Raw genomic sequence first — 11,719 nt, 5'->3', positions numbered from 1 at the left:
TTCATAGGTAACTAACCACACCACCACTACCTTATTCATAGGTAACTAACCACACCACCACTACCTTCTTCATAGGTAACTAACCACACCACCACTACCTTATTCATAGGTAACTAACCACACCACCACTACCTTGTTCATAGGTAACTAACCACACCACCACTACCTTGTTCATAGGTAACTAACCACACCACCACTACCTTGTTCATAGGTAACTAACCACACCACCATTACCTTATTCATAGGTAAATAACCACACCACCATTACCTTGTTCATAGGTAAATAACCACACCACCACTACCTTGTTCATAGGTAACTAACCACACCACCACTACCTTGTTCATAGGTAACTAACCACACCACCACCACCTTATTTATAAGTAACTAACCTCTCAGTTGGTGGTGACTTACTCCCTACTCTAGTGACAGTCAACACTTCTGTATTTGTCAGTGTACAACTCCTGCATGCAGACGGTTCCTGTCCCGGTGGTCGGCTGTACCCAAACCACACGTCAGTACAGTACCTTTCTACTATATTGGTGCATCAGTAGCATTAAATTTGTACGTTTATATCGGCGGTAATGTTCTCCAGTGGAATGCAGCAGTCTTAGGGAGGGTTGTGTCTAAGATGTGTGTGTTCTCCAGTGGAATGCAGCAGTTTTAGGGAGGGTTGTGTGTGTTCTCCAGTGGAATGCAGCAGTCTTAGGGAGGGTTGTGTCTAAGATGGTGTATGTTCTCCAGTGGAATGCAGCAGTCTTAGGGAGGGTTGTGTCTAAGATGGTGTGTGTTCTCCAGTGGAATGCAGCAGTCTTAGGGAGGGTTGTGTCTAAGATGGTGTGTGTTCTCCAGTGGAATGCAGCAGTCTTAGGGAGGGTTGTTTCTAAGATGGTGTGTGTTCTCCAGTGGAATGCAGCAGTCTTAGGAGGTTGTGTCTAAGATGTGTGTTTCTCCAGTGAATGCAGCAGTCTTAGAGGGGTTGTGTTAGATGGTGTATGTTCCAGTGGAATGCAGCAGTTTTTAGGGGTGTTGTGTGTGTTCTCCAGTGGAATGCAGCAGTCTTAGGGAGGGTTGTGGTCTAGATGGTGTATGTTCTCCAGTGGAATGCAGCATCTTAGGGAGGGTGTGTTTGTGTGTGTTCTCCAGTGGAATGCAGCAGTCTTAGGGAGGGTTGTGTCTAAGATGGTGTATGTTCTCCAGTGGAATGCAGCAGTCTTAGGAGGGTTGTGTCTAAGATGGTGTGTGTTCTCCAGTGGAATGCAGCAGTCTTAGGGAGGGTGTGTCTAGAGATGTTGTTCTCCAGTGGAATGCAGCAGTCTTAGGGAGGTTGTGTATGTTCTCCAGTGGAATGCAGCAGGCGGTGCGTTTCCTCCCTGGATCAGACCCTCGTCCCCAGACACAGAAAGGATCATCCGCAGACGCAACTGGTCTCGGAGCACACGTTGACACTAACAGCCCTGTGAATGATCCATGTTAAAACCTTCAACTAAACAATTTCCTGCCAAACGCCGTCAGTGTGTTGCATTGGTCCATTTAAGGCACAGGTGTCAAACTCATTCCAGAGGGACGAGTGTCTGCGGGGTCTCTACTCCCTTGTACTTGGTTGAATTAAGGTCACTGATTAGTAAGTTACTGTCCTCACCTGGTTGTCTAGGTCTTAATTGAAAGGGAAAATCCAGCAGACCCTAGGTCCTCCATGGAATGAGTGACAACCCTGATTAAAGAACAGTGGGTCTACTTGAACAGGGTCTCTAGAGAGTTGTTCAGGCATAGATCTAGGACCAGCTTACAATAGAGTCAAACATATTTGACACCTGGATCAAAGACTGACAAGTAAACTGGATTCTTTAACGAAAAAGCTAAACTTTATTAAGAAGTGAGAGAAAGACCAGTGGAGTGGTGTTACAGTGATGTCATCATGCCAGGGGACGTTCTCTCTCTACGTACACAAAGCAGAGCTCAACACCATCTTTCCTCTTCAGTTTCATCTCCACTTTTCCTCTCGTGTCGTCACTTCCTGAGCAGGGTCACTGTGGGGTCAATCCCGTCTCTCCTCCCTTGGGTCTCTCGTCCAACAAGCTCCATTGCTGAGAGTCTAGTGCTGTTTTCTCCTGAATGAGCATCCTGGGTGAAGGAGAAAGAGGAGTAGGTTATGGTCCCAGACAAATTTTACTTTTATATGGCAGGGAGATTGAGGAGATCAAACTACTATTGATAAGGCCAGACTGACAGCCTAGCGGTTATTCAATCATTTCATCTAAACTGCACACACGTCTGCGTAGCCAGGCGCTAAAATAAACTTGGTTCTATTTTTGATGCTTGATGCACTGCAAGTCCCACCTCTCCCATCTCCTCATTGGTTTTTAGGAGCATATACCCACGTTGGTTATTGAAATATGAACTAAAGGTCCACACACCAGTCCAGTCGGTGATGGTAATGCACTTTAAAGTTGGTTGCCAACCGACACAAAGTCCACAGAAGGAGACTACAGAAGGAGAGATTAATAGAAACTAACAAGGTTTCCCCTTTTATCTGTGGATTGTCGGAGTAGAGAACACACGATTGTGCGCAACTCAAAATTGGTCAATATTCTACAAAGATCCAGAAAGAAATGACCTTGTGCATTTCAGGTAAAATAACCCAATGTTTATCTCCCAGGACAAATTAGCTCACAACAGCTAGCTAGCTAAATGTTTTGTTTCGACCTGAACAAAAATACAACCATTTCAAAGATATTACTGAAATACAGTTCGAGGAAATCAGTCAATTTAAATAAACTCATTAGGCCCTAATCAATGGATTTCACATGACTGGGAATACAGATATGCATCTGTTGGTCTAAGATAACTTAAAAAAAAAAAAAATGGGTCTCAGGATCTCGTCATGTTATTTCTGTGCATTCAAATTGCCATTGATAAAATGCAATTGTATTCGTATCTTATTCCTGCCCATACCGTAACCCGGGGGCACTCTGTTCACAACGTTGACATCAGCAAACTGCTCACCCACACGACGCCATACAAGTGGTCTGCTGTTGTGAGGGCYATTGGATGTACTGCCAAATTCCTTAAAACGACGTTGGAGGCAGGTTATGGTAGAGAAACTTTAAATTCTCTGGCAACAGCTCTGGTGGATATTCCTGCAGTCAGCTTGCCAATTGCACACTCCCTCAACTCCAGACATCTGTGGCATTGTGTTGTCTGACAAAACTGCACATTTGAGTGGCCTTTTGTCCCCAGCACAAGGGGAACCTGTGTAATGATCATGCTGTTGAATTAGCTTCTTGATATACCACACCTGTCAGGTGGATTATCTTGGCAAAGGAGATATGCTCACTAACAGGGATATTGTATTTCAGCTCATGAAACCAACACATGTTGCGTTTATATCTTAGTATATTGTTGGTTCAGAGCTCGTTTTGATATTTCAATCTGCGCGTCTTGGATCGCGTCTGGTGTGGACATACAAAACCAACATGGTCCAGTCAGCATGTTATATGGACAGACATTCACTAGGAACTCACTGCATGCCAATATTGTCAATCATTAATACTAGGACAATATTGACCAACTGACTGGTGATCCAGGAAACGGTATATAGCACCGCTGTCACCAATTAAACAATACAGGGAATAGGTTCCACCTGGAAACAGCACAGATCATATAGTGAGAAATATGTTTAACGTCAAATCGCAATACACATCGTTTCAGCACTTTGAATAAAGATTCACCCATTTTGAATGTTGTGTTTTTGTGCATCTCTGGGTGATGTTCTATCAATTCCCTGGTCATTTCATGTGTATCTGAGCCATTGCCGCTCAAGCAGCCAGAAATTCAGGCCGGTATGAAGTAGCACTGATAGGGTCTCACTACCCTGGAAGTTAATAGGAATGACTTTTAGATTGCAAAACAGTCTGTCATATATGTCAGATTTTAATACGGGCCGATGTCATAACACGAGAGGTTGTCTTCTCTCGAATGAGCCATTTATTATGTTTTTTTGCAATTTTCTTACATCGAAATGTGTAATTTAACAGAGGGTCAAACACATTACTCCTGTGTCTGCTTCTTCATTGCATGGTGCTGCTGTGAATGTCAGACTCCACGATGAGGCACATCGATCTGCAGGTTGAAAATGGTGAGATTGTAGACACCTAAATTGATAGTGCAGTTTTAGGTGATTTCACACCTAACTAGCAACTTCATATGCTGTTATTGACTTTGGTGTTGTGTTGAGGTAAGTTTGCGAGCCAGCTACCTACCTAGCTAGCCTATAGAGCTTTGCATTGTGGATTTTGTAGTCGACTTGACCTGCAACAGATTTCCAAAATGATTTTTACATGTTGCTACCAACCTTATCATAACAAAATGAAACATTTGTTCACAAAACATATTGCCCACAGTGTTATGTAACACTGTAAATGATAGGAATGAGTGGTTTTGGGTGGAATTTTCCTCTAAGTATTGTTATGATAATATTGTGAGGTCCCTGGCCATTCCTAGCCCTACAAACACTGCCAACCTGAGCTGTGGTGAACACAAACCAAGCCAGCTGAGCTGGTCAAGGGTCATGCTTCAATGGGGGCAACTGAAAAGCAATACATTAAATTATTTGGGTCATGGTCAGTAAATGTGGTCACTACATTTACAACTGGATAACAAAAAGGAGTTTAATTTGACACCTCATGGCATGATCCTAGAGAGTGGCAGGTCAGACTATTACAACTAGAAATGTATTATTTCTGTATACTAGTGTGTTCTTGCAGTTGCAGTTATTGAAAGGAATCAGTGGAGACTCCTTCCAAACAAAAGAKYGCCAACAAGGTTACTGTATGCCTTGGTTGACACCTCATTCACTCTGGAGACAATGAATGGGCAACACATAAAGGCATCAATTATGTCCAACAGTATTTTTCCATCCTGGACACTGTGTGGAAGGCTCGGAGTGTGTGTAATATAGTACCTTCTGTGAGGCGTGCTTTACCCCCTGTAGGTTGACACAGTACTGTGGAGCATCCGACACACAGGACGACTGTCTGGGCGTGACTGAACACTGTCGTGATCTTATAGCATCCTGTAGAGAGAACAGTTCAGACAAATTAACATTCACCTCAATGTCCTGAACTGAACGAGACCTACTCGTGTTCTCAGTCCCAACAAATCACACACACAAATGATGTTCTAATTACTGTTGTGTTCTTGCAGTTGCAGTTATTGAAAGGAATCAGTGGAGACTCCTTTCCAAAAAAAGACAACCACATGGTTACTGTATGCCTTGGTTGACACCTCATTCACTCTGGAGACAATGAATGGGCAACACAAAGGCAAGTCACTACACATCCCTCTAGAAACAAGTCAGTCTCAGTAATCAATAACTACCAGACTAGATTTACATTTAAGTCATCTATCTGACAACTTATAGAAGAGCGCATTCATTTTGTACTGTTCCCCTGTGGGAATCAAACCCACAACCCTGGCGTTGAGTTTCCATTGGCCATGCAAACTCTCCCTTTGGTGGACTGACCAGTTTTACTGAAGACAGGCAAACCAATGACCTGTCAGTTGAATATGGGACCACATCCCTAGATACTAAACCATGGTCAGTTTAGTTAACTGACTACTTAAAAAAAAATACGTTAAGAACACATTCTTATTTACAATAACGGCTGCGTTTGGTGTGAGCTGAGCCGGGGAGTCACTTCTAGCTAAGCTACAGGGAGACACACTAACCTGGACATTTGACATCCATAAAATACGAGTTAGGGCTCTGTACAAGACGCTTCTTCTTGTGACTCCTCTTCTCCTCCTCGGAGGTTGGGTGCAACAGGTCCTTTGCGAGCTGAAAGAGAAACCAGAGGGTGGCCATCTTAGAAAATGCAGATGGGAAAGTCCATTTGATAATCTAGTTAGCTAACAAGTTAAAACAATGTCCATACAGGAAACGTGTACATAAGTTAGTATAATCAAAAACATTTGACATAAATGTTCGTTGGGTGAACGCCTGGCTAGTACTGGCTAGCCTACGCTTTTTAACGTTAGCTTGTTTAGCTAAAGCCTCCGTACGTCCACTATCAAACATAAGTCAAGGAATGCGCATATCTAGTCAAACTGCATCGTGTACAAGCGCTGTCAATTGCTTAGAAACAATCACTAAACATCAAACTAGTTAACTAGCTAGTTACATGTCAGTCCATGCTTTCTATTGCATGTACGCCGCCATATTGCGTCAATTCAGCAGACCACAGCACGCGCTTGGCACGCGGTTTAAGATTGTTCTAGCTATCCATTGGTTGAATAATCCCGAATATAAATAAATCTGAATATTTGCAAAGTTCTAATACGTCGATGGATCTGGTCATGTCCCGCTCAAACAAAATTCCCAAGGCTGAAGCAAGGGTTATATTGCCTGTGTGCGCACTTACTGGCATGTTGGCGAGTTTGTAGCCGTTGCCGAAAAGAAGGATCAACCGGAAGTTGACAGTTAATAAATGAACGGGGCCGAGGAGCAGGGGCCGGAAGTGTTTTGTCGCCATTACGTGTCAAGGAGGCGAGGCAAAGGAGGCCATGTTTGTGAGGTCAACTCTTTCTTCCAAATCACACAGGTCTACACACAGGTTTTGTTCAGCGCCATGTATAACTAGCCTTACTGGCACATTTGATTTTGTTAGATTTCTCTCGCAGTGTGAGGGAGAGACCACTTAATTTTTAATAGAGACATTCAATTTTGTATTTCTCATCCACCTCATCTTTTCATTTAATTGTCAGTCAAACCGTGTTTGTTACTCGTTGTTTTATCCACGAAAAATAAATATGGTACTAAGGATACACGTACACAGAGATATTATGACATATTTCAGTACARGGGGCTCTATAATACAGCTGAGAAACCATTGACTTTATTCATATGGTCGAGCGCCATCTGCTGTCTACAAGCAGGCCATTCCTGCTGTCCCATTTCAGTCTGTTCCCTCCACTGTATTAACTGAACCTCTCCCTCTACGTAATCCTACGTGAACTTCGGCAGGAGAAAGTTTTTGGGCGAAACGTAGCCCTGTCTGTGTGGAATGGATGTATGTTAATCGGCCTTTGGAAGAAAATAACTTGACATTTTGGCTTGATAAATGGATTTTAACAAAGCTTTGTGGCGCTGTAGAATTGTATAGCCCATTGAAGTGCAGAAGCGTTTGTTCCAACTCGTTTTTAATTTGTGGCGTTCTGTTCTATTTTTTCTCGGATCAAAAGAGACATTGGGGGAGAACCGTATTTACCGGTGACAGTTTTCAAGGGAAAGGGAAAACAAGCGGATTTTATGCTAAAGAAAAGCAGACACTCCCCAGGAGAAATGAGAGTGTAATTTTGACCTTTGTGTATGTTGAGCAATACTTTTTAAGGCATTTGTTAACCTCTTAAGCGTTACAAATAAGAAGAACATTGGAAAGTGTACTAGTTTTGTAAAGGGTCATAGTTTCTGATCATTCACCAAAAACTTTGAAAGACATTATGGCGAAGAAGTACGACTTCCTTTTCAAATTATTACTCATTGGAGATAGTGGAGTGGGGAAAACATGTCTGATTATTCGATTTGCTGAGGACAACTTCAACTCAACCTACATATCAACTATCGGTATGTATCCTAGCTCTACGAAATCCCAWTWAATCGGTTATAGCCTAATCGGCCCCTAATTCAGCAACCCTTTAAAATCTTCATTGCTGAGATAGATACCATTCTGTCAGCTAACATATAATGCCAAGTTCTTATCACTTTCACCACGCAGTTATCTCACGTTTCCAGTTCTGCTGTGTTCATGTCTCTACACGTCTCTATCACTGTCTTCCTATATCTCAATCTGATATCCCTATTGTAGTTCACCTACATTGTTGCTGTGCTGCTGTTGTTTTATATTCTTCTCCTATCCCCTCTCCCCTCCCTCCACTTTACCCAGAGGGTCCACCACCCCCATTCCTCCTATCTCCTATCTCTTTTCAGTCTTATTATCAGAAAAATGGTTGTCCTCCCTTGGAATTCACAGTTTAAGACTTCCATCTTCTCTTGTCCTCTCTCTCTGTCCTCTCTCTCTCTCTCTCTCTCTCTGCATCCCTCTCTTTCTCTGACGTCCTGTCCTGCAGGAAACCCAGACAATAACAAACCCAGAACTGTTGGTTGTGATTGTGTGTGTGTGATGTGTGTGTGTGTGTGTGTGTGTGACGTGTGTGGTGTGTGTGTGTGTGTGGGTGTGTGTGTGTTGTGTGGTGTGTGTGTGTGTGTGTTGTGGCAGAATGGGGCAGACAGACTTTAACTAGCTAGCCAGACTTTACTATCCCAGTGAAGGTTTGATGAATTGGGAATGCCTGTCTCACCCTCCACGCATGTCAAAATGGTTTAATTGGCATGACCTATATTTGCTGCAATGTGTGTGGGAATTTAACTCATTGTCTTCCCTCCCTTCCTGTCGACCTCCTCCCTCCCCTCTCTCTGTCATCCGCCCATCCTTCTTCAGGCATCGACTTTAAGTAAAGACGATAGACGTGGAGGGAAAGAAAGTCAAACTGCCAGTCTGGTAAGAGAAGAGGATCCAGGCAAAGAAAGAATGAAAGGTCCATTAGGACTACTGTTTGCTGCTCTCTAAGAGGGATGACGGTTATGGGACCGACACAGATTTTATTCAACTCCTCGTGTGTTCTGGACGTGTGTCTAACTTCTCTTTCTCAGAGGAAAAGAGGAACCTCCCTTTTTACCAAAACAACCAACTGTTTATGTTGGTTTTCTGTCCAAATGTCACTCAAAGGGTCACCACTCACTGATTGGAGTACAAGACCTTAGGAATGCAAGATTTAGATTTTATTCGTCTTGTTAGACTAAAGGCATGCAACCCAGTAGCAATAGCTGCAATATACACTACAAATCAAATCATCAAATTGTATTGTCACATGCGCCCAAATAAAACAGGGTGTAGCCCTTTACCGTGAAATGCTACTTACAAGCCTTAACCAACAATGCAGTTTAAGAAATGTAAGGGGGACAATGTAATAGTCCGGGTGGCCATTTGATAGTTGTTCAGCAGTCTTATGGCTTGGGGTAGGAAGCTTGTTAAGGAGCTTTTGTTCCTAGACTTGGCGCTCCGGTACCGCTTGCCTTGCGGTAGCAGAGAGAACAGTCTATGACTTGGGTGACTGGAGTTGTTGACAATTTTTTGGGCCTTCCTTTGACACATCTAGTATATAGGTCCTGGATGTCAGGAAGCTTGGCCCCAGTGATGTACTGGGCTGTACACACTACCATTTGTAGTGCCTTACGGTCAGATCCATACCAGGCACTGATGTAACTGGTCAGGATGCTCTTGATTTTTTTATTTTACCTTTATTTAACTAGGCAAGTCAGTTAAGAACAAATTCTTATTTTCAATGACGGCCTAGGAACAGTGGGTTAACTGCCTTGTTCAGGGGCAGAACGACAGATTTTTACCATGTCAGCTCGGGGATTCGATCTTGCAACCTTTCAGTTACAAGTCCAATGCTCTAACCACTAGGCTACTTGCCACCCGATGGTGCAGCTATAGAACTTATTGAGGATCTGGGGACCCATGCCGAAAAGGTGTTGTCGTGCCCCTTTCACAACTGTCTTGGTGATGTGGACACCAAGGAACTTGAAACTCTCGACCCGCTCCACTTCAGTCCCGTCGATGTTATTGGGGGCCTGTTCGGCCTTCCTTTTCCTATAGTCCACGATCAGCTCCTTTGTCTTGCTCACATTGAGAGAGAGAGGTTGTTGTTCTGGCACCACACTGCCACGTCTCTGAACTCCTCCATATAGGTTGTCTCATTGTTGTCGGTGATCAGGCCTACCACTGTTGTGTCGTCAGCAAACTTAATGATGGCGTTGGAGTCGTGCTTGGCCACGCAGTCGTGGGTGAACAGGGAGTACAGGAGGGGACTCAACATGCACACCTGAGGGGCCCCAGTGTTGCGAATCAACATGGCAGATGTGTTGTTGCCTACCCTTACCACCTGGGTAAACCAGTCAAGTTCTAACACACCAATCTCGACAAACCATTTTTTATGGACCTGGCTTTGTGCACGGGGGCTTTGTTATGCTGAAACAGGAAAGGGCCTTCCCCAAACTGTTGCCACAAAGTTGGAAGCACAGAATCGTCCAGAATGTCATTGTATGTTGTAGTGTTAAGATTTCCCTTCACTGGAACTAAGAGGCCTAGCCCGAAACATTAAAAACAGCTCCAGGCCATTATTCCTCCTTCACCAAATTTTACAGTTGGCACTATGCATTGGGGCAGGTGGCGTTCTCCTGGCATCAGCCAAACCCAGATTTGTCGGTTGGACTGCCAGATGGTGAAGCGTGATTCATTATTCCAGAGAACATGTTTCTACTGCTCCAGAGTCCAATGGCAGCGAGCTTTACACCACTCTAGCTGACGCTTGGCATTGCGAATGGAGATCTTAGGCTTGTGTGAGGCTGTTCGGCCATGGAAACCCATTTCATCAAGCTCCCGATGAACACTTCTTATGCAGAGGCAGTTTGGAACTTGGTAGTGAGTGTTACAACAGACAATTTTTACACGGTACGTGCTTCAGCACTCAGCAGTCCCGTTCTGTGAGCTTTTGTGGCCTACCACTTCACGGCTGAGCCGTTGTTGCTCCTAGACGTTTCCACTTCACAATAACAGCACTTACAGTTGACTTGGGCAGCTCTAGCACGAACTGACTTGTTGGAAAGGTTGCATCCTATGACGGTGCCACATTCAAAGTCACTGAGCTCTTCAGTAAGGCCATTCTACTGCCAATGTTTATCGATGGAGATTGCATGGCGGTGTGCTCGATTTTTATACACCTGTCAGCAATGGGTGTGGCTGAAATAGCCGAACCCACTAATTTTAGAAGAGGTGTCCACATACTTTTTTATATATAGTGTTTATCTGGCATATGTCACTGAGTACACTGAGATATTGACTGGCAAGGCCTTTGGTGTAGGCTATGACTTCACCTATGTTTTATCTGTCAGTGAATGCCAGTGAGTTATCAGAAAGCCAGACATGAAGTCTGAATCAGCCGTAAAGAGTTTATTGAARTGGCATAAAACATACGTCTCATCTCTGTGGATTCCACACCCCTGGTAGAAGTTGTCCTTTGATACAGGATCAGGTTAACCTCCCCAAATCCTGACTTGAGCCATTAGGGGGGGGATATGCCATACTGACCATCACAGGAGGCTGCTGAGGGGAGAATGGCATGAACGGAGTAAAGTGAAGGGCACCAAACACCTGGAAACCATGTGTTTGATGTATTTGTTACCATTCCACTTATTCCGCTCCAGTCATTAGAACGAGCCTGTTCTCCCCAATTTAAGGTGCCACCAACCTCCTTTGCTGACCATAGCTCAGTGTGTAGGTGGGGAACTTCTACGTTCTGTGCTGTGAGAACATTAGTGTGACCATAGCGTAATGTTTTTGCAGAAGTGTGGATAAATGATGTGCTGGACACACGTGTGTAAAGGCTGTATTACTCTGGATATGTATGTGTAAACAGTGTACTCTTTGAATTGGGTGCTGCATTAGAAAAACAGGAAATGTGTAGAGAAAGAACAGCTGCCAACACAGACAAATCTGCAGTAGTTTCAGTGCTTACTACAGATGTAGGATCTTAATTTAATCACGCTTTTGTTGATGAGAATCTTCCTGCAAAGCATCAAATGTAGTGTATTTGATTTTT

The 11,719-nt window shown here is 43.8% G+C and overlaps 1 protein-coding gene and 2 non-coding genes across 4 annotated transcripts; all 3 read right to left on the bottom strand.

Annotated features, from left to right (window-relative positions):
• Window positions 1–1,841: 1,841 nt before the first annotated feature.
• Window positions 1,842–6,494, bottom strand: LOC112073017 (small ribosomal subunit protein eS27). 2 transcript variants are annotated; one of them, XM_024140397.2, is made up of 4 exons: window positions 6,421–6,494; window positions 5,729–5,837; window positions 4,962–5,072; window positions 1,842–2,122 (listed from the first exon to the last, which is right to left on the bottom strand). In XM_024140397.2, exons 1-4 carry the CDS (start codon window positions 6,424–6,426, stop codon window positions 2,094–2,096), a joined length of 255 nt encoding a protein of 84 aa, XP_023996165.2. In that variant the 5' UTR covers window positions 6,427–6,494; the 3' UTR covers window positions 1,842–2,093. The 2 variants fall into 2 exon arrangements, with proteins under 2 accessions (XP_023996165.2, XP_070296120.1); XM_070440019.1 differs by lacking the exon at window positions 6,421–6,494 and having other exon boundaries at window positions 5,729–5,879.
• On the bottom strand, window positions 4,751–4,889 carry LOC112073023 (small nucleolar RNA SNORA13). The gene has a single exon (XR_002894445.1). It is a non-coding gene; the product is annotated as a small nucleolar RNA SNORA13 (small nucleolar RNA).
• Window positions 5,185–5,325, bottom strand: LOC112073022 (small nucleolar RNA SNORA13). The gene has a single exon (XR_002894444.1). It is a non-coding gene; the product is annotated as a small nucleolar RNA SNORA13 (small nucleolar RNA).
• Window positions 6,495–11,719: the final 5,225 nt, after the last annotated feature.

This window comes from Salvelinus sp. IW2-2015, unplaced genomic scaffold, assembly GCF_002910315.2.
Source record: "Salvelinus sp. IW2-2015 unplaced genomic scaffold, ASM291031v2 Un_scaffold2124, whole genome shotgun sequence".
Classification (NCBI taxonomy): Eukaryota; Metazoa; Chordata; class Actinopteri; order Salmoniformes; family Salmonidae; genus Salvelinus; species Salvelinus sp. IW2-2015.
The sequence above is the reverse complement of the archived record's forward strand: the minus strand, read 5'-3'. Positions and strand labels throughout refer to the sequence as shown.

Bases quoted from the DNA above. Each gene is read 5' to 3' on its own strand.
- LOC112073017 (XM_070440019.1), bottom strand. From the start codon at position 5,864: ATGGCCACCCTCTGGTTTCTCTTTCAGCTCGCAAAGGACCTGTTGCAC. The intron at 5,073-5,728 runs GTTAGTGTGTCT...TTCTCTCTACAG, and splicing joins TATGGATGTCAAATGTCCAG to GATGCTATAAGATCACGACA. The intron at 2,123-4,961 runs GTACTATATTAC...TCCTTCACCCAG, and splicing joins TAAAGCACGCCTCACAGAAG to GATGCTCATTCAGGAGAAAA.